Here is a 23,285-nt window from a genome sequence, read left to right as displayed (position 1 = left end):
AACTTCGGTGGTAAAAACGTGAATAAAGATGTTTCCAAAATATCTATTAGTTCTACTTTTTCCAAAGATGCCACTATAAGCTGATTGTCATTTAGATTTAAAAAGTTTAAAAGTAAACATTTCTTAACAAAGGTCAGCAAATGAACCACTGAGCTGGTGACTGTTGGTTTAAGCTTCAGGTCTATGAGATACTAGAAGTTAGTTCTATGTATTGGTGTAACGACACAAAACTGATCCTGACTGTGTTTCGATTAAAATGTTTCTTTGCACATGATGGTTAAATATGGTACTAAATATATCACACTAGTGTTTTTATTTGAAATGATGGGGAGTTGGCTGTTTTCTGTGTATAGAAGACACAGTAGCATTTTTTTTAAATAAAGATTCAGTTTCAACTCAGCTTCGGAAGATAAGAGGTAATAACTATGTACCTCACTTCATATTCAATTTAACTAACTAGCCAGCAATTCACTTTATTATTCACTGAGACAAAAGTATTCTGGGAAAATTAAACTAATTCTTAAATGAAAAAAACATTTAAACATTTAAACCAACATTTCATGAATAAAGGTGACATGAAAATGCAAAGATATCACTATTCCTTTAGTCTGTGAAAGATCACACGACCAGCACTCACACAGAGAGTGTTGTTTGGCCTCCCCGGAGCCGATGTGTGAGTTGTTAACTTGTTAGACTTTATTTACAGCACAGATCCTCCTGAAATTACTTCTCTACTACTGTAGTGTGATGTTTAATTGGAAGAACATTTAAGAAGTGACTTTTAATGATAAATATTAGAATGCAAATTAAGATCAATATAATTTAAAATAGCCTACTACTTTTCTAACACTTGCATGACATGAAAAACATGTCCGGATGATTTTTCTTAGTTCAGTGTTTTTTGCATCTCTCTCTACTTGCCTGCCAAAGCTGTTTTATTATTGGATCCTTTCCTCCTGGTTAAGCAGTAGTGGGTGTACTCACCTAGTGTGTTCACAGTGACAACCTCGCTGAAGGGGCCTGTGCCAAGCTTGTTTTGGGCCAGGACGCTAAACTGGTATGTTGTCTCTGGCTCTAAGCCGGGCACCACCATCCAGTCGTGGCCTCCAGGCACAGGTATGGAAAGCCAGTCATACGGACCTAAATGCTCCCTCTTCAGCCTGCACAGGAGTCATGATGAGATGCAGGTACACAGACAGGAAAAATATTGAAGAAATAAATCAGGAGGTGAGAGGAAGACTTTTTTTTAAAATCTTTCGGACAAAATGGACATTTATTTACAATAGTTACAACTATATTCAAGTCTTTTCTCAGCACCAGTTTCATCACACAGTGTAGCACATTATAATGATTTATCATAATGTAATTTATTTGATCTCAAACCTAAATTCAACATTGCATAGGTTAATTGTATGGATCTGAATTGAATTGAATGTACCACATATTTTATTTCATTGTTCACAACACAGTTTTGACTTGATGGTATTAAGCCCATGCCGAGCTCAGCTTTGCAGTTTGCTGTTTGCCCATGCCACACATTCAGCTGTGCCTCATCAATCAAATCAAGCAGACAACTGTACGCAAACAAAAACAGCAACAACCTTCAGTCTAAAGCACTGCGATAATAAAACTTTACAATCAGCTCTCAGGTACCAAGAAATGAAGTAACTTTCTTTAACACATTAACTACGACCTCGTTTCCAAAAAAAGCTGAAACACTGTGAGAAATGAAAATAACATCATCGTATACAAATTTATAAATAATTTATATTTAAGTGAATATATTTTTAAATAAATGCTATGTGGTTAAAATACAACAGAAGCAACATATTAAAATCTTGAAATGTGTCTACATGTTGAAAAATATATGCTTATTTTGTACCTGATGACAGCAACACATTTAAAACAGTTAGACTAGGCCCACGTTTAGCACTGTGTAGCATCATCTCTTCTTTTGCCAATGGTAAACATTTAAGAACATAGGAGCATAATTGTTATGATTTTAAAGTCTCATTCTTGCTTGTTGTAGGATCTCAGCTGCTCAGTACTGTAATTTAGGGTCTCCTTTTTTGGGTGAAAATAAATGCTGCTCCAAAACCCGTACATATCATTCAGTGTTAATGGTTTATCCACAGAGGAAAATGCACCCATGGTAACTAATACATAGCACTGCAATTGCAAATTATAAACTGTATGACAGTGACATCATGGTCTCTATTTTAGCCTTGCAGGACAAGGTCTGCATAATTTCCATAACTCCCCTGTGGTCATGCAGATCACAAAACTGTTTTGCAGTTTCTGTCAGTCCACCTTACAGTGCTGTCAAGAAGTATTTGCCCACTTCTTGATTTTGTAGTTTTTATCAATGGGATAATAACAATCATCATCTCAAATGACAAATGTTTGGAGGTGCTTGCTGAAGCTGACGGAAATGACATAAGGGAATGTACAAAGAAGAGGAAAAACCTGAGAGACCTATGGGGCCTTACACATTTGAGATCATTGAGCAAATTTTAATATTAGACAAGAATAACTCGAGTAAATACAAAATGCGAATTTAAAATGATTATTGAGGAGAATGATTATTGAGGAGAAATGCTATCCAAACCTACCAGGCCCTAAATTTAAAGTAATTGCCCCCTAAGCCTAATAACTGCTTGTGTCTTCCTTCGTAGCAAGAACTCAATCTGGTCGCGGCACATGGCCGCCCCTTCCTGAGCATGGTTCTGCTGGAGGTTTCTTCCTGTTAAAAGGGAGTTTTTCCTTCTTACTGTCGACAAAGCGCTTGTTCATAGTGAGTCATCAGTTTGTTGGGGTTTTCTCTGTATTATTGTAGGGTCTTTACCTTACAATACAAAGTGCCTTAAGCCAACTGTTGTTGTGATTTGGCGATATCTAAATAAAACTGAACTGAATTGAATTGCAACTAAACATTTGCAGTATGTCAAGGCTCACACTCAGATGTGAGACACTGAAGCAAAAGTTTAGCAGATTTACAGCAAGCATGGAGCATGGTTTTGTAAATGGTCTGTATTTGTATAGCGCTTTATTGTCAGAGTGGAACGGGCAGTCTGGCAGGGAGATAGTCCACTTAATTCTCTCTCTCTAATTTTACAGATGACTCACTTCCAGATTCTCTCTCTGAAGGTTTCTCGAGACTGAAAGAGTGCACAGAGGAAAGCTGGGTTTGTTCTAAGGCTTAGAACAAACCCAGCTTTCCTCTGTGCACTTAGAATCTAAGCCATTCCAGTCAAACACAGTGAACACACAGAAGCCAGACAATGCTACTTCAGTAACTCCAACAATCTAGCAACCCATCTGAGCCTTAAGTATCAGATGGGTTAACGTTCCACACAGGTGGGTTGATTGGCAACAACTTCCAGGTGTGAAAAACCAGGAGGGTGAGAAAACCCGGAGGAATCCCGCCTCTGAAACAAACAGAGTAAACCCACGCACACACTGAAAGGAGACAGGGAGAGCGAAAAAAACCCCCACAAAGGAGAAGAAACGGACAGAAATGGCACACAGGAGCACCAGGAGACCGTGCCAATACCATCTGTCATGGTTCTAGGTCATTTGACCCAGCTTTTGGGGTTATGGTTTCTTTGTGTTGTAATTTTTTAGTTTTCTATTATTTAGTGTTGAGTTTATCTTTGTATTTGCTGCTATGTTTAGTTATAATTGTTTCCATGTTGTCTGGTCGAGGTGTCTCGTCTCCTCTTCCTGTTTACATGTTTTCCTCCACGTGTTTTGTTCCATGTCTCCCATGCCCGTCATGTTTCGCTCCCTCTGTCAAGTGTCCCCTCTCGATCCCTCTCTCAGGCTCCTGTTGTCACAGTCTATATCTCACTATGTTTCCTGTTTTATTTTGACAGTCTTGCGTTCCAGGTTCAGTGTGTGTAGTTTTGCTTCCCCTGTGGCGTTATGTTCATTTGTGTCAGCTGTGTTTCCACTTCCCTCGTTACCGTTCTGTGTATTTATGTTCTCTGTCTCCCTTTGTTCATTGTGAAGTCATCGGTTTACCTCCTGACGTCTCCGTGGTTCATGTTTTCAGCATTTTCAGGTTTCATGTTTTAGTTACTCCCAGTCCAGGTTTTGTTAGTTCTCGTTCTGTTTATGTTCTCGTTTGTTTTCATGTGTTTCATCTGCCTCAATAATGGCTCCACACCACAACACGCCGGCTACTCGGCCGTAACACCGCCTGCTTAATAGGAGCCTCTTAGTGACATACTGGGTTTTTGGAATACTTTTGATGGAACCCCTTGACCAGTGAGGGATCCAAAATGGCAGACCATGGAACCCTGTGTCTTTTGTCTTGCACATAACCCCAATCAATAACTCCCAATCACCCAGGTAGGTGGGGAGGGGAAGGGGGGGGATTGGAAAAAGGGCACAGAGGACTGAAACAGACAGGTTTCAGCTAATGAGTTTTGGGTCTTAGGCAGTTTCAAAGAGACAGTGACAGGGTTGATTATGATCTGCTTTTTGTAGTGTAGTTGAAAGACAGTTTTTTAGATTCATCATAATTTCATACTTTTGAAGACAACCTGACTTTTTGACCTGGAAGGTACGCAGGTGCCAAAAGATGACGGCTACCCAGTCACTTGGTCTCTATGTTCTAAGCAAGACTGCTTGGGTTGCTCTCCTTAACTAAAGACAGTGACAAAGGTGATGCTAAACAGATGGAACAGAGCTCACCTTCCTGAGATGGGACCAGTGATAGCTGGTGACTGAGGGACACCTTGAAGAGAGACCTGTAAACATGGAGGTCATGTAGTTGTAAGCATACACTAGCCAGGGAAGTTGCAAGCTACAAGTGCACTACTCACAGAGGGTCCACTTCCAGTTCCTGGTTAATCTTTTCAGTCTGTCTGAGATTGGAAACCAGAAGAGAAACTAACCTAGACACCAATTGCACCAATTCCAGCCCTCCAGACTCTAGAGGTGAACTGTGAGCCAAGATCAGAGACAATATCCTAAGGAATTCAGTGGTGACAGAACACACATGGTCAGTAAGTAATTGAGCAGTCACTAATGAAACAAAATAGGCAGCCTTGGAACACTGATTGACTATGGTCAGTGGCACTATGGTGTTACCTGACGAAGGAGACAGACCGGCTACAAAACCCAAGGCTCAAAAAAGACTCAATCTCCAGGGCAAGGAGTCCAACGATGCACGAATGGGCTCATACTTGGAAACTTGGAACTCTAGCAAAGAATACATGCCACGTAGCGTGACGGGAGTCAGTCATATGGCCGCTTAGAAGACAAATCCACATCCAGGGGGATAGAATTAGGCACAGATGATGCCAATGAATGATAGATTCAGGGGCGATCGTGGCTCAAGAGTTGGCAGTTCGTCTTGTGATCGGAAGGTTGCCGGCTCGAGTCCCGGCTCAGACAGTCTCAGTCATTGTGTCCTTGGGCAAGACACTTCACCTACCGCCTACTGGTGATGGCCAGAGGGGCCGATGGCGCGATATGTCAGCCTCGCTTCTGTCAGTCTGCCCCAGGGCAGCAGTGGCTGCAACTGTGGTTTGCCTCCACCAGTGTGTGAGAGTGAATGAATAGTGGAATTGTAAAGCGCTTTGAGGGTCTCGAAAAGCGCTATGTAAAGGCAATCCATTATTATTATTAGATGTATTTTTCCATTACTTCGTTTGGCTCGTCCATAGAGACGGTTTGTGGGGAGAGGTGATCCAGGAAGGACATCAATCGAACAATCATTTTTTTCCCTTAATAAATGAAATCATTATTAAAAAAATATTGGTGGCAGCCAATGGTACTCCTCCTCCTAGCAGGTGCACATATGGTATCAATTTCCTACTTTTCCTTGTTCTTAAGTTATTGCATTCATAAGATTTTCAGAAAACTTGATCTCTGAAACCTAACCTTGAGGTCAAAGTCACTGAGATTCGAACTCATCCAAGATTTCTGGTATCAATTTCTAGTCCTAAGTCACTTCCTTCTCAATGGTCACGGTTTCCTATGAGATTTTCTGTAGATTCACTTAAACTGAAGCTCCTACATCACTTCGTTTTTGAGTTATGACATTCACAAACTTGGGTGTCCACGTCACCCGCCCCATCAGCCTTTTACAGCAAAACTGCATTTTGTATTTACTCAGGCTTTCTTTGCCTAATATTAAAATTAGTTTGATGATCTTAAACACATAGGTATGTCAAGGGGAAGGGCGGAAATATCACAGCACTGTAAGTGAACCCATAAAAAAAATGTTTCCTTTCCAGATCTTATTTGAACAACTTCCACCTTTGTCTGGCAGGGTTTAGACTTGCATGAATGCAGCAAAACAGTGTCCACTTAGGGTTTTCAGAATCATCTCTGTGCTGATGTTTGGACCTATACTAGTACCCTAAAGTGCTTTAAACAATCAGTAAGTGTATCAGCTGTAGTGGAAAGGTTTAAAGACCCTTTTAAATGACAGCAGAAGTATAGAGGGATCTGATGCTTGTTGTCAGTATGAAGATTAATTAATATTAATTGAAGCAGCTGCCTCCTTGTTTTTATATCTGTGCTGCTCTCTGGTCTCATCACTGTGTTACTAAAGTATGATGGGTTGCGGAAAGCATGTGGGGCTTAATTTAGTCGAGCCTGATCCTGTGGATGTGAACACGGCATCGTAAATATCAAATGAACTTCACACCAGCAATACTGCTGATGTTTAAGCTAATGATCCCTAATAATCTTTACTTGCATATTGTGTGATTTGTGGCAAGTACAAGTAGTACTCTTGTTTTTAATCTTGTAAACACTGTGCTATAAAGAAATCCACACATATGAGGAATCCCTTCAAATTAGAGCTGGTTGTATGGAATATGGAATAAAGCACTACATTTTCCTTGACTGTCTTATTTATTTTTCAGTGAATATGCTCCCAAACTCGTGTGTAATGACTGGAAAATTGCTTAAGAGGGATTATTCTAAATTGCACTATCTCACCTAATTAGAGACTTCATGTGGTATTGACTTTGTCTATAAAAAGCACAGCTGAATGTTACAATTTTTTTCTTTTACAGTGATTTAACGTGTGCCAGCAGAAGAGACTCAAAAGCTGAACACATAATACAGTCTTGCTAAACTGCCAGATAAAGATACTATACCATCCTCCAGACAATAATATCAAAAACATGGTGCATTACTGTAAAAAGACCATGAGACCTTTCCTGAATTTTGCCTAAATCACTCACTGAATTTTTGTATATCTCGAGTAGTTTTTGTGAAACGGGTGAAGAGCTGATAGGTGACTTATAGCCTTCATTTTAGGGAATGACCAGTCTCATAGGTGCATTTCTCTAATGAAACTAATTAACCTGTTTAACAAACTATTCTTTCAATTCAGACATTAAAATGAAATCATAATTTTCAGGCAATAGTTTGATATAGAACCGTTTAAACTAGAACCATAGAACTGGAGAGGGCATCACTGCTACTCTGATAAGCAAGGCTAGTTTTTGGCAGCAGCACTATATCTGATGCTCGCTTTATGTCTTTCACTATTTAAGTGGTGAAATTTAAGACATTCGTGTCTTACGTGCATCTCTAGTTTGACAATAACTGTACTTCATAAAGTAGAGATGCATCTTGAGCAACTACCAGAGTGAATTATTTTGTCTGTATCAATTTTTTGTCATTATGTTTTCAGTACATTTTGTTCAGCTGAGCTATTAATACTCTATAGCAGCGGTCCCCAACCCCCGGGCCTCGGACTGGTACCAGTCCGTGAGTCGTTTGGTACCGGGCCACGAGAGTTGAGGCTCAGGTGTGAAATGTATGGTTTTCAGGGTTTTTATTGGTTTTCAGCGTTATTTTGTTATCGTTTTTTATCGTTAACTCGGTTTTGCTGGGTCTTTTCACGTGTGTTATGAATAAATCTTCTTTTTTTCAGTACCGGTACTAGTTTTATTTTGTTGTATTTATCCGCGACACCTTAAAGGCCGGTCCGTGAAAATATTGTCGGGCATAAACCGGTCCGTGGCGCAAAAAAGGTTGGGGACCGCTGCTCTATAGTACTGGATTTAAAAAAAAATCTACTTCAGTCTACCGGAGTTTCTTTGACATCTAATAACTACACAGTGTTCACATCGATCATCCAAAATGCAAATGGTTCCCTTGCAGACCTGGGTTAAAATAGTACCACATGTTCCCTGAAGAAGTTTAAACACCATAGACTTTAACATGTAGACTTTAACAACCCAGGATTAGCAGCACATCATCAACTCACTTTGTACTGCATTATACATTTTGGACATCTCAGATGTAAGAAAATACAAGAATATAAGAAAAGAAATTATTGTGATTCAAAATGTAACAGTACCTGCCATGGCTAAAATCTTGTGAGACTGAACACATATTTTTAACCCAGGCCTTTTCCCTAGTCAAGCAGTGGCAAAGCAGCAGCAGCAGCAGCAGCAGCAGCAGCAGAACAGAGAAGTCTGGGTTGAGTTCAGTTTAGTTGCTGTATTTTTTGTTATTGTTTTTATTGCGTTCCTCAAGAAAACTCCAAGAGCAGAGATGAAAACTCACAGACACTGGAACTCCATGTATTTTCCATCTCTACGTTTTCACAACTGTTCTGAACACAACCCTGGAAAAGACATTTTCAGAAATAACAGAGGACACATTGGAAGAAGAAAAAGCAGGAAGCAAAGCATGCTAGGATGACTCACACATGGCCATACCAGACTGAGAATGTCTGCTGGAAACCTCCATTATATCCTGCTTCCCAAGACACATTGGCCAAAGTGGAGAATGCAGCCACATGGACATTGGTGGGGGCGTGGGGGCTTGTGCCTGCAGAGAGGGAAAGCAATTTTTAAAAGGGCACATTAGTCACCGAGTTGCCCTGCTGTGGTACCCTACATTTATTTTACCTGTCAAACAAACTTATTGTGAGCTGAGTTGGGTCCAGTAATGTAAAAATTTTACCTGCATAGTAAATACTACCAGTAAAATGGCTCAATGTATTTTTTTTTTTTTTTGCATTGTTTGCATTGTTTACTTGTTATACTTGAGCCAAAAAAACAGGAAAATAATTTGGAGCCAGTGGGATACAGCCATTGTATTCTGCTGATTTGACAGGCTTACATCCATAAATGAGGCACAGTGGTCAGCAAGAACAAAGGCCAAGACAAATAGGCCAAGGCAAACAAGACCAATGACTTCTCTTGGAATTTGACAAGTTATAACTAATTACTGAGCAAAACAGTTCAGAAGTGTGTCATTTTGTTGCTCTGTATTGCATCGTTTAAAGAAAAAGTTCCCCTGCGTCTTTTGTAAAGACGTGTGAGAATTGCAACTATAAGCTCCGAATTGAAAAACAGCAATGAAATGAGTTGAGGTTAGCATTCACACAGCAGTTTCTTCAGAAAATGCATTTTCTAGTTATTAATTATAGATTTCAACCAACAGTTCAAGAATCTCTAACACATAACAAAATGTTACTTTCTAAGCTAGTTAGCTAGAGTTAGTTAGTAACTTAGCATTTAGTATTCTAATAATCAGTTAGATCAACCCTCCCTCCCCACTACCATCAATTTAAATGTAGTCAGTTCTGGCTCTAAATAACCATTTTTAGTCTTTTCCTTCAGAGTTGCTACAATATTGCCAACTAATCTTAATCTGCAACATAAAATTAAAAGTTTGGCAGTAAGAAATTAGAAGCTGCTGGGGAAAGAGGCCTTGGTCTACAGCTAACACTATAGTTGCTAAAGAAAGAGAATTTGATATTTGTACGTGTGCGTCTACATATCTATATGTGTTTGTGCATTTATGTATTCAGGTACCTATGACTTGGACGTGCGTGCTGGCAGTGATGCTCGTGGCAACATTGGTGGCGACACACTCCCACTCCCCATGGTCCTCCTTTGTGAGTGACTTCAACTGTAAGCTGCCTCGGGGCAGAACATTGTGCTTGCTTTTACTGGGCTTCCCTACCTGCAATCCACCCGGAGCATGGAAAGATAGAGCCAGCCAATGCAAAAGATAAAGAAAACAGTGCATTGGCATGTGTCATACAAAATGTACACTTAAAAAAAAAACCCCAAAAACAACCAGTAGTTTAACAGCTACTAAAAAGCCCAACCTACCATCTGACATCTGCAACAATACAAAATGATAAAATGTGTGTTCAGTAAATGAGAGACAGAAACAATAGCTAATCATACAGTAGTCAGTAAGCAGGATTAAACACACCCCATGATTAAGAAAACAATTGAGAGAATCTAATATGTTCCCTGATTGCATTTTTTATAGACATCATTAAAATGTGATTAAAAATGCTACAATGACATACAGTACAGTGAAATTAAAATCGGAGCATCCACTACAGACAGTGATTTTAGAAATGAAGGTTCCTCAGTGGAAAACAGTGAATGTGACATAACACAACAAGAAGCACCGACTAATGAGCTGCCTTACACATGAGATTCAGTGGACAGGCTGTGCACATGTAGGGAGGATGTATGATGTGCAAGGGGTTTTACCTTCCTCCATGTGATGTTGGGAAAAGGGTCTCCCTCTGCTTCACAGGGGATGACCAGTTCTCTTCCAGCCTCCTGCCTGTACACCCCTCCAGGAACCACTGAGAATTTGGGAGGGTCCTGCCCAGAAAGAAATTGAGAAGAGCTGTCTTCACTGAAGAGTACACATCAGTGAAGTTGCATTTAATCCTGGAGACAGATGGATGCTTGTGCCCTTCGTATTCAGGGTGAGATTTATTGAACTGGGCAAATTAACATCATGTTGCAGTTGTCAAAAAAGTGGAAAGAGTGGAAAGGTTTATGTATATTATTCATTTAATCTGAAGCGTTCTAAATAGTTCCTGTATTTCAAATAGATAAAAAATGTTGCAATATACAGTAAACTGTCTGCAAATGAGAAAACAAATCCACACCTTTCAGACTTCAGTAAATCCTATCAGTAAACCTTTAAATGCCAGAAGAGGGAAGTGCTGAGTATTCACATATGTGGCCTAAATATATGTACCTTTAGCACCAGGGGAGCAGGAGGCGACCATCCCATGGAACCCAGGGCATTGTAAGGCATGCAGGTATAGGTGCCAAGAGAGTCCTCCGTCACCTCTGCCACACGGATGCTCCCATCTTCCATTTGACTCCAACCAGGGTACTAAGGATGGAGAAATTGTGCTCAGCGGATAAGAAGGAGTAGACAAGATTACCAGTGTGATGGTTGTCAGTAAATATGATTAAAAAAATCCTGAATCTCTTCTCTTGAGTAAGAAACAGAGAAGCGCACTTAAAGTAAAACAATCAATGTGAAAAATGTAATCACAACAGCAGGAATGAAGGATTCATTTCCAGTCTAAAGTTAGGAAAAGTGGAAGAAAGGGACAAAAGCAGCAAAGTGCCGGCTCACCTTATCTATCCGCAGAGGGAGGCCATCTTTTTTCCACTTAACCAGAGTTACAGGGGGGTTGGCATCTACAGGACAGCGAATGAAGCCAGGCAGACCAATGGCTGCGTAGATGACTGATGGCATGTTTACCACACGGGCAGGATCTGGTAAAAAAAAAAAAACACAAAGAGAGAATAACCCACATGCTAAACCATCACTTTGTGGCAGCGCAATGCCTGTTAGTTGTTCTAGTAGATGTGCAGAGAAACAGAGAGGGCACTGTTCACAGAATGTGGGCTCATCATCAAAATAATTGAAATAATGACTAAATAAAATAAAATTAATAAATGAATCCAGTTATGTATATGAAGAACATCTGGTCTGGTGAATACTGGTTATTGTCAGACACCTCTGCACCTTCATTATATTCAGAATCTAAAACTTTTCTTTTCCTAAAAAGTATTGTTTGGAAAATGAATGTCAGTACGATCTGCTATTTTCTGCCGTTTGATGTTTTCAGCTCCCCTGAGGCATATCTACTACACAATATTAATACTAATAACATGCTTTTACTTGTCTTTGTTCCAATCTGTCAAAGCTTACATGTAGGGACGGCATCACTGTTGACTTGAAATGACTTTAGATTCAGATGGATGCATTGGTTTCTAGTGATTAAATTACACAAAATCGCATCTTCCATGGAAATTGATTAGGCTGGACAAAATCTCAGACTGTACATGGAAATTACAAGTTTACTATTCTGTCTGTTTGCTAATTCATCCATCACAAGTAGTTGATGTCTTTGCTCTTTATAACACTGTCTGATGTGTAAAGGTACATTTTAGGAATTTGGGGAAATATGCTATGTTAGGTCCACGTCTTCCAAAGGTGAGAAAAATCATACTACCATCGCATCTGCCTCTGCTTATTTACTATTTAGAAGCTACAGCATATGGTTGAGATGTAGCCCCAAATGACAGCTCATCCACTGTGTTTTATAGTTGTGACACTCAATGTACCAACTGATAATAATTTGAACCAAAAATTTATAAACACAAAACCTGTTGCCACTGATTTTCGGTGTAGTTCTTATGTAATTTGACATACCTCAGCCTTTCCCTTTCTTAAGAATGGCTTCTTGACAGCAACCCTTCTCCTGAGACCGTTTCTGATGAGGTATCAGTAGCTGGATCAACGAAAGGGTCAGATGTAGCTCTTGGGGCATGTGTCAGGTCCTTGGTGGATTTTTTAATATTCTTAAGGACACTTTCAGACACTGTCCCTATGCTGTAGGTTGACTGTTACTATCTTTGTGCTTCACTTGAGCAGTTTTCTTAAGGTTTTTAAGGACATGCCACACAGCATCTTTTTGGTGGAATAATACTATTTTATGATTGCCTTAACTTTGGCATTTCATGTAGATTTAGCTAAAAATATAGGAAGAAATTATGCATGTTTACTAGGGGTGCAACGATACTCGTATCGATATTGAACCGTTCGATACAGTGCTTTCGGTTCGGTACGCATATGTATCGAACAATACAAAATTTGTAATTTATTTGATCAACTTTCCTTCTGACGATGCTGTCTGTGTTGAGCGCTCAGTGAATCTGTGTTCGACTACTCCGCCTAGGCTGCACTGTCGAGCGCAGATCCACTGAGCGCTCAACACAGACAGCATAGTCAGAAGGAAGAGCGCAGGGCAAGCTAGCAAGACAGAAGTTAAGCTCTCCTTGCAACATGGCAAATTGAACCTCCCCCACCCTCATTCAGATCTGGCGTTTGGAATTATTTTGGTTTTCATGTGAGGTATGACCCTGAAGGTAAGCGTGTCATGGACTAAAGTAAAACAGTATGTTGGATGTGCCACGCAATGCTCAATTACATGGGTGGGAACTAGTGTGTTAGCGCAGTTAGCTCGTTAACGTGTTGGCCGTCTAGCCCCACGCAGGGGTAGCTCGTTAACGGAGATTTGCCGTGTTGTGGCGTTAACGTCATTTCAACGAGATTAACGCTGACAGCACTAGTGGGAACACAACGAATATGACTGCACATTTACACCGACATCATCCTAGTGCAAAGACAAGTGGAAGCAGACAAAAACAACAAGCATGCATGCTACAAACTTTACCCGAGTCATTTAGACAGCCGTTAGCACATGATTCTCCTTATGGGGACCTGATATGTTTAATATTGTGGCGAGCTCAGACAAGGAGGAGACGGAGGTATCGTTTGGTCTTGCTTCCCGTGAGCTAGCCAGGGAGCACAGCCGTTTATTGACATCTGCAGAAGAACACTGCCACTAGCTAACTGCTCAGCGCGGCAACCGCACAGCAACAACAACACACAGAGCGCCCTCTGACCCCGGAAGGACACACCGTCTCAGCGAGAAGGCGTCACCTGTCACTATGGCAACATAAACAAAACATAACTGTACAAACAGAACCCCGAACAGCCCTGACCCGCTACATAGCCCCCACCTAAGGGGTCAGTCGTCCCCGACGACCCCATTACCCCACACAAAGTCCTGCAAATGTCCAGGTGCCTTCTTTTGGCGCACCGGCCGGGGTCACTCGGGTCAGAACATGGGGTGCCACCATCATCCCACTTCTGACACCAATGTGGCAAGCTCAGACAACGAGGAGACAGAGGTGTTGTTTGGTCTTGCTTCCCGTGAGCTAGCCAGGGAGCACAGCCGTTTATTGACATCTGCAGAAGAACACTGCCGCTAGCTAACTGCTCAGCGCGGCAACCGCACAGCAACAACAACAACAACAACAACACACAAGGCGCCCTCTGACCCCGGAAGGACACACCGTCGCAGCGAGAGGGCGTCACCCGTCACTATGGCAACATAAACAAAACATAACTGTACAAACAGAACCCCGAACAGCCCTGACCCGCTACAATATGCTGCTAAGAATATAGCCCAGAAGAAGCGTATAGTATAGCTTTTATTTTGGAAAGAGCCATTTCTCTGTAATAAACTCTCTTTTCCAAAGATGAGTGATTCCTCAATCAGATACAGGGCTCGCAAAATCGCTAGAGAGCGACAGCACTGATTGGTGAGTGATGATAATTTGTGCACCAATTCCTCTGACATCGTCTTATCAATCGTTAGCTTACTATGCAAACATGACAAGTGAAATCTCCCGCAGCAAGCTTAAACATATGAGAGGTTGATCGCGCAGAGAATCGCTGACCGTTATGTGTGTGTGTGTGTAAAAGCAGCAGGATATATATTTTAGTTCTGCTGAGCCAAATAAGACAGGTCAGGGTAAAGAAGTGACAGCCAAAGAAAAGCTTACCACAAAACGGAAAAGTTATGACAAATCAGACTATAAGGCAAAAAGAAAGTGCAGCTTTATGGTTTCATGGACAAAAGAATTTCTGTGGCTGCAATATGACGAGCTATATAACCGGGGCTGCACATAAGTGGTCCGCAGGTGCGCATTCGCTGTCAAAAAAAAACAAAACAAAAAAACGCGCACAAGATATGAAGTTGCAACGCGTGTTTGCATACATAAGATTTTCTGGAGGAGGACAGACATTTGTTTAAAACTCTTAAAGATGTCGAAGAAGCTCCTTTAAGCAATTACTGTGATGTTCCTCTACCTCCAAAGAAATGTCAGAAGGAGTCCGAACCACAAAAGAAGCACGTATTCTCGGAAAAGTGGTTGCAGGAGGTGAGCTGGCTTCAAACAAATGATGAACGCACAGAGATGTGGTGCGGAATGTGCCGTGAAAATCCCACTCTAGCGGACAAAAACAGTGCTTTTTATATGGACGCAAACGCTCGTTGCAACTTCTTATCTGGTGCGCGTCTTTTATTTTGACAGCGAATGCGCACATGCGGACCACTTATGTGCACCCGTGTAAATAACATAATGTTCTGCCGGGTGTGTTGTTGGTTTTCCCTCGATTTCTGAGTCGACAAGCGCCTTTGTTACTGGGACCAGTCATTTAAAGAAAGGCCCCCATTAGAAGCCATGAGAAATGCAAGAAATGCATTATTGCTCAGTCTGCAATATCTTTCCCAGAACAAACACCAATTGCAAATAACATACTAAAAATAAACCTGAAAAATCTGTTTAGAACAGCGTACTATGTTGCAAAGACTGAACTACCACTGGCAAAAGTTAGCAGTCTTTGCAAACTTCAAAAAGCAAATGGCCTCGATCTTGGTTCCACTTGTCTCTTACCCGTGACTTCAGTGGAAATTTCAAATTCAGGATCTCACACAGACTGATTCATGTTCTACACAGTTCTTACAAGTTCATAGAAATTTCTGTTCAATTAGAACCAAGTATTTGAGTTGATGATTGTAATTTTTATACAATGTTGTAATTTGTTTTTCAACAATTTTTTGATTAATGTTTTGTTTCCTTTACAATATTATACTTTAATGTATAATATTGTAAAGGAAACAAAACAGGAAACAAAACATCAATCAAAAAATTCCTCTCTTTTTTATTCGGGCTACTTACATTTATTTTGGGCTACCAAAAACTGAAGAGTCCCTGCCCGAAGGGCTACCAGGAATTTTGAAATTTTGAGAGCCCTGAGATATATATATATTTTTTAATTACTTTTGTTTCAGCAACATTAAATTTAAAAACTGTACTTTTGAGTTAAAATATATATTTATAATTTTAATAAATGACAAATTAAAAAGGCATGAACATTTTTTTTTTGTATCGAAAAAATATCGAACCGTGACACCAAAGTATCGAACCGAACCGAACCGTGAATTTTGTGTATCGTTGCACCCCTAATGTTTACATAAAAAAGTGCCTAAAAATTCGATTAAAAGTTAGATCTTTGATAGGTTGTTATGTGTAGACAGAAAACTAATATATTTATTGAATTAGTTGCGTTCTTTATCCTTAAATTGTTCATAGGTCAGTGTTAAATGGCTTAACAAGCAAATAGACATTTCTCTGACAATGATCAGATACAAGGACTGGGCTGAAAATGAGTGAAAAAAGTACCTGACTTCTCAGAGGTCAGGTACTTTGATACTAACCTAGATTTAAACAGTTAGTTTGAAGCCCCTATTGGGCTGAATGAGGAATGGAGCTTCAATATTCTTTCAGTGGTCACGGAAACATAAAAAAGTATTGAATTATAAGGTAACTGATAAATTCTAAAACAGTTTGGCAACCAAAGCAAGGTTTTACAAGCTTTTGTCACTTTACGCTAGATGTTTGCTACACACACACACACACACACACACAGTTTCAAAACATTAGACCTTCATTAACAACTCAATTCAACATGATCGTCACTGCTCGTCTCGTCAGAGAACTGAACAAATTACATGCTAATTGTGATACAGGTGCCACCACATACCTGAAACAATCTTGAACCTCTGTGCTCAAGCAATAACATAACAGCATGACATGTTAATATGTTGATTTTTCTTATAATGTATCCAGTAACTATAAATAGTCTCAAACCTTACCTAAATATTACTAAGTCAGATGAAAGTTGTTGTGATTTTCAAATGTATTTGTAGTCACAGTTAGTTACAGACAAAATCAAATTCCTGTGACATCATGTGACACATAAACTACCTCATTCAATCATTCAGAGCAGCTCGGATTAGTTCAAGGTTATTTGATCGTCTCTACTTTAGCAGACATCCTTCCAGATTTCCCCTCTCAATTTTAACTCTCAAATAATAGGGATTTGCTATGATGAACAAGCTCAGCCCCTTAGTTTCTTTGGGACAGAAAGGATGACTGATGGAGGGAAAGGGAAGCAAAACTTATTCAATCTGGAATTGTAAAGGGGTGAGAATAGTGTAATGTCTGAATGAGGTCAGGGAGGAAAGCTTCACAGTAAGCACTGGGTGATAAGGAGGAGAGATGGTGTGAGTGGGAGGAGTGCTATCTGCAGAGTGATGGAGAGAAGGGCGAGTGAGGCTGAGCGTGGGAAAGAACACAGGTGAGAGAGGGAGAAAAAGAGACGTGTCACCAAAACAACTTTGTACTACAGTAGTTGTCCTCTAAAGTCCAAACCTCTGGCCGACCGTCATTCTGCCACAAAGAGCCCAGAGCAGCACTGCCACTGGCACCACAGTCAAGTTTCTAAATATAGCTCTGAGACAGCCTATCGCTCACGACACGCTGGTTCCCACTATAAGATGCTTTGGGGGAAGTTATTCCCTGGCAAACGCTTCGGGGAGAAAGACACAGACAGCTGAGGAGAGAGATTTAAACCAAATAAGACATGAAAAAGAATAATGACATAAATAGGGAGAGTGGTTGAGGATTGATAGAGAGAGATAAAAAAGGATGAGGTGAGAATAAGAGGAAAGAAAGAAAAGAGAGAGCCCTCTGCAGTCAAACAGAAAAGTGGTCCTACAGCAATGATGTAATCCCCTCTCCTCTCACTGCTCCCTCCCTCTTGTGACTGCTGTTGCCTACCTCTGTTCTCTCTCTCTCTCTCTCACACGCACACACACACGCACACACACACACACACACACACACAGACACACACCACAATCTAACAAGGCGGGAGAGTGAGGGAATTCAAATTGTCTGTTGCCTTGACTACTGCCGATGGCCGGTCACCAGCAGACAAGGCCGAGCTCTCAGTGCTCGTCCTGAGCCACTAAATAAAAGCCAGATGCTTTTATTTAGTGGCTCAAGCTGGGAGTGACTGATGGACTGATAGAGTGTTTTATGATGGGACAGAGAAATGAGGAGGCAGTAATAATCATGAAGATGGGGAAGGGAGAGACAGAGACGTGCTGCTGTGCATATGAATAAATATTCATAAATGGGTACAAATCAGAAGAAGTAGTGAGGGAAGAGAAGGGGAGAGAAGGGAGGATGTGGGCAGAAAGCAACCAGAAGCAAAATAAAACAGAAAAATATATTTGAGAGGCAAAACCGGTGTTTGCATGGGATTATATGTTTGGCTGAGAAGTGGAACAGAGTTAGGCGGGAGACTAGTCGAGTGTCCAAAGTGATTCCACGGTGCAGAGCATTTCAGTTGATTTCTGGACACACAGTTTCACAGCTGTGTCAGGTTTGACTCAAGCTCAGATGGACAGAAACTGGTGTCCCCTCTTAACAACGCAGAGTGATGAGGAGTTATAATGAGTTGTAGGCAACCCGTCTAGGGCTCATGTTAGTATTCGGCTTTGTCTTACCCACATCCAATATGCGCACTTTACAAAACTGGAAGATTTTTTCCAAAGCTTTTCCATGTGAATGCGGCAAATGGGGAAAATCTATTAAAAATTTAATCAAAGGCAATCACCTCACCTATATGTTCTTCTATTGAACCCCATGCTTCCAAGAAAAAATTATCGACTTAATAGCATTAAAACACAGGTTTGGCCTCTATAAATAATTTACCCCTTCCTTACATCTCTACAGGTGGCAGTTTCTTTCTAAATATTTATCCGTCCATCTAGATACTGTAGTTAGGAGTGTGGCCCCTGTGTTGGTGACCCCACAAAGGCCATTGGTCCCTCCACTTATTATAGTCTGTGCACTGGACCTCTGCACTGTCTTAGTGTTGTGCCTTTTTGGAGGGTTTTATGCTTTATTTTCAAAGAAAAACATAACAGATTTACTCTTTCCCCCACAGAACCACAGTTGTATATATTTACCAATTTAATACCGAATGTCATCAATGCCATGATATAAAACATCCAAATATGTCCAACTTTAATTTATCTAGCTTTTGAGGGGAAGTTGAAGAATTTGGAGGTCGTCCTACTTTTTCGGATCGGATTTGCTTAGCAGATGGTACAGTGCTCCTTGGACTTGCCCATTGTTCTGAGTGTTGTTCAACCTAGTAAATGCTGTTAATCACTATAACTATTAGTTATATTCAAGTCATGATAATCAATAACAAGAAGTTAATCAGCCAAAACTACATTTATATCATAACGTTTTCCTTTTCTTGTTCTCCTCTTCTTCATCTGACTCCACTATCACTGATCTCACCTCGCTCATCTCCTTCTCATTCTCTCCCTCTTTACCTGAAGCCTCGTCTCCTGAACTGAAGTCAGAGCTCTAATGCAATCAAATGGACATAAACTCAGTCTTTTATTCCTGATTGAACATGTAATCCTTCTACTGTATCTGCAGAAAGCTGACAGCAAGCTGGTGATAAAAACAACATCTCATTATAAGCTCAGGCAGTATGTGTGGTGGTTGGCCTTATTACCCCACAGCAAAAAGGTCCCGAGTTAGACTGGATGCTAGCTGGCCAGGGAGAGCATGCAGACTACTGTACACACAGAAAGGCTTCCTCCCACACCCCAAAAGCATGCAGTTAGAGGAGTTAGGTTAACTGGTGATTCTAAATTGCCCATAGGTGCCAGCAAGGTGATACAGCGGATATCAAGGAAAATAATACTTTATTATAAATACACACTGAACCTGGGATATGGATCATATTGACTGAAAGAGTTAAGACATGAAAGTCATTCAGTGTGTAAAATTTTTATTAAATGCAGTTGAAAGCTTCTGCAAAATGCAGAAAAGGTTGCAACAACCATCAAAAGCTGTGATGAAACTGTCTCTCATGGGTGCTGCCCCAGGAAAGGATAAGCAAGATTTCATCCTGCTGCAGAAATGTTCATTTAACAGCACCTCAGACTAGAGCACACACCACTGCTATGTAGAAAGTAAAAAAGAGAGAGACAGGGCACTCACATTGCACTGTTAGGTAGGCAGAGGCAGTCGGTGGTCGGCCCAGGCTGTTGCTTGGAGCACACGTGTATTTCCCAGCATCTTCTGGCTTGACGTGGGCAATTATTAGGGAGCCGTCTATGAGAATACTGACTCTGCGCTTTAGGTCACTGTAAAGATGAAGAAAAGGGAAATGATCAGTCAGCCATGCTTTATCTGACATTAGGTCATCTGACTACAAAAGAGGGCTGGCATTTCACTATAATCCAGGTTCTGGTCCAACATAAGACTCAGTTAATAGAATAGAATAGAATAGAATAGAATAGAATAGAATAATCCTTTAATTGTCCCACAAGGGGAAATTTGGTTGTAACAGCAGCCAGAAAGACACATATACAAACATATTTACATTAAGGACAATAGTTACTATAAACAGAGTACTGTACAGTTATTAAATTAAATAAAATTAACTACAGATAAGAGGCAAACCCAGGTTGTAGTGCGAATCGGTTGATTAAATTATTACAGTTACAGCGCAGATGTAAACATCTATGATTGTTGGGAGCAGTGTTGATTGTACAGTCTGACAGCTGCAGGGAGGAAGGACCTGCGGAAACGCTCCTTCATGCATCGAGGATGCAGCAGTCTGTCACTGAAGGAGCTCTGCAGTTCAGCAACATTTACATGCATGGGGTGGGAGACTCTGTCCATCAGAGATGTTATTTTGGCCAGAGTCCTTCTGTCTTCCACCACCTGCACTGGGTCCAGGGTGCACCCCAGAACAGAGCTGGCCTTCCTGATGAGTTTATCCAACCTCTTCCTCTCAGCTGCTGATAAACTGCTGCTCCAACATACAACACTGTAAAAAATGACAGATGCCACCACAGAGTCATAGAAGGTCTTTAAAAGCGCTCCCTGGACTCCAAATGACCTCAGCCGCCTCAGCAGGTAGAGTCTGCTCTGACCCTTCCTGTAAAGTTCATCGGTGTTGTGGCTCCAGTCCAGTTTATTATTCAGGTGACCACCCAGGTACCTATAAGAGTCCACTATCTCAATATCCACTCCCTGGATGTTCACCGGTGTCAGTGTGGTGGGTCTGCGTCTCCGGAAGTCCACCACCAACTCCTTCGTTTTCCCGGCGTTGATCAGCAGGTGGTTCTGCTGACACCAGTCTACAAAGTCCAGAGTCCACTGTCTGTACTCTGAGTCCTCCTCACCTGTGATGAGGCCGACTATGGCAGAGTCGTCAGAGAACTTCTGTAGGTGGCAGCGTGGGGAGTTGATGGAGAAGTCTGCAGTGTAGAGGGTGAAGAGGAACGGTGCCAGCACAGTTCCCTGTGGGGCCCCCGTACTGCAGACCAGCATATCAGAGACACAGCTATGTGACCTCACATACTGTGGATGTTCTGTGAGGTAGTCCAGTATCCAGTGGGACATGTGGTGGTCCACTCCCGATAGCTCCAGCTTGTCTCTCAGAAGTCGTGGCTACTGTAGTAGTTAGTCCACTGTAGCAATCTTCCACACTGAAGCTTTACACGCCAGTTGAGGAACGTTAGTCAATGACATTATTGACAGATACACATATATGTTGGTCATTCATTGATGATATAAGACCCCTGTATTTAACCTCTATATTTAACTTGCTCTTTTTTGCTTATTTCCTAGAGGATATGTAACTTTGACTTGTGTGTAACATGTAGCTTGAGTCATGATTCACAGCTGGTTGCAGAGGAACTATAAGTCTACAGGCTTCAAAGGTAGCTGGAAATCACAGGAGCATGTACTTCCCCATGCTTGTTACTTACTACCCTACAGCACAAAATAATTTAAGTGTGAGGTTGAGGGATTTATTGATGCCAGTACCACATCGTATATTTCAGACAAAAACTCTATAAACCATTCAGTTTGTAACTCTGTGCCAGAAGGGAAGAAGGGGATCACAGAGGTCCGGGTTCATGCTTAGCTTAGCGTCAGACACAGTGCTGCAGATTTCTCAGCTGCCCCTTCATCCAACCATAATCCTTTTTGTCATCCAAAAGGTGTTTGGAGGGTGTTTTTTTTTTTTCAATTTTCAGCTGTTTTGCTTCTATTAGACATTAAAGGTGGAAAAAAGAGGAGGGAGGAGAAAGAGAGAGTGGGAAAATACAGGATGTATCACAGTCCTGGGTTATTCTCACCCAGCATTTTGAGTTTCTTGTCTTTTGGTTCTTTGAGTCTTTTTTATTTATTAGGTTCTCTGTGTATTTTATATTTCTTTGCCCAGTATGATTATATCCTGTGTTTATTCTGTATTTCTAGTCTTGGTTTGCCTTTGTGATTCCTCCCCAGTCAGTCTTCATATGCATCTGTCTGTTCCCACAGTCCAGGGGTGTCCAACTCCAGGCCTCAAGGGCCGGTGTCCTGCAGGTTTTAGACGTGTCCTTGCTCCTTGATTTAAATGGCTAAATGACCTCCTCAACATGTCTTGAAGTTTTCCAGAGGCCTGGTAATGAACTAATCATTTGATTCAGGTGTGCTGACCCAGGAGGATTTCTAAAACCTGCAGGACACTGACCTTGAGGCCTGGAGTTGGACACCCCTGTCCTACTCAGTCTGCGTTCTTCCTGTTTTGCTTTGATAGTCTCTCATCGGTGTGTGTTCTGTTTTGCTCTTCCCCGTTTCGTCAGTGTAATTAGTGCCAGCCGTGTTTCCTCTTGTATTTGGTGTCTGCGTCTTCCTATGCTCGTCGTCGTAATCTCCCTCACACTGTGTTCTGTTCATAGTTCGTTCCTAGGTTTTACAGTTCAGTTCTGTATTAACTTGTTCCAGCAATAATGCTGAGGTTTTTTGTGTTTAAATCTTGTCTGTGGGACTGTGTTTGGGTCCAATCCTGCCTTCCACACACAGTACATGACAGGATGGGACAGGAAAGAAACCAACAAGGTAGATTTAAATGTCATTCTGCTTTTGGTTATCCAACTTCTGGGCTATAAAAACATAAAGCATAAAGCTTTTAAAGTAAAACTTGATATTGCATTTGTAAAAGCTCTTGTGTCCAAATTAAAAATGGAAACAAACATTTTTTGCATGTCTTATCATTTGATTCCAGAATACTTTGGTACACAGAGTTTATTCTAGTCAACTCAGTGACTGTAAGATATCATCACGCAAAACTGTGGCTAAACAAAACAGGCCCAAATCAACAATCTCCACCACCATGCTTACAGATAGTAACCGATGTGCTGTGTGTAGTTTTCTTCTTGGCATTGTGTA

General features: G+C 41.1%; 1 protein-coding gene across 4 annotated transcripts in view; it reads right to left on the bottom strand.

Moving 5' to 3' along the window:
* LOC120721729 (protein turtle homolog B-like) overlaps nucleotides 1-23,285 on the bottom strand; it is a 155,154-nt gene that overhangs the window by 47,061 nt on the left and 84,808 nt on the right. For 3 of the 4 annotated variants that reach the window (XM_040012240.1, XM_040012255.1, XM_040012263.1), the window contains 7 exons: nucleotides 20,058-20,203; nucleotides 11,395-11,537; nucleotides 11,005-11,145; nucleotides 10,503-10,619; nucleotides 9,804-9,954; nucleotides 8,688-8,811; nucleotides 985-1,160 (listed from right to left, as the gene is read on the bottom strand). In XM_040012240.1, coding sequence (XP_039868174.1) covers nucleotides 985-1,160; nucleotides 8,688-8,811; nucleotides 9,804-9,954; nucleotides 10,503-10,619; nucleotides 11,005-11,145; nucleotides 11,395-11,537; nucleotides 20,058-20,203 — 998 coding nt within the window. The remainder of the gene's footprint in view (nucleotides 1-984; nucleotides 1,161-8,687; nucleotides 8,812-9,803; nucleotides 9,955-10,502; nucleotides 10,620-11,004; nucleotides 11,146-11,394; nucleotides 11,538-20,057; nucleotides 20,204-23,285) is intronic. The other variant, XM_040012247.1, reaches the window with a different exon arrangement.

This window comes from Simochromis diagramma, unplaced genomic scaffold, assembly GCF_900408965.1.
Source record: "Simochromis diagramma unplaced genomic scaffold, fSimDia1.1 OVJJ01000123.1, whole genome shotgun sequence".
NCBI lineage: Eukaryota > Metazoa > Chordata > Actinopteri > Cichliformes > Cichlidae > Simochromis > Simochromis diagramma.
This window is presented reverse-complemented; position numbering and strand designations above follow the sequence as displayed.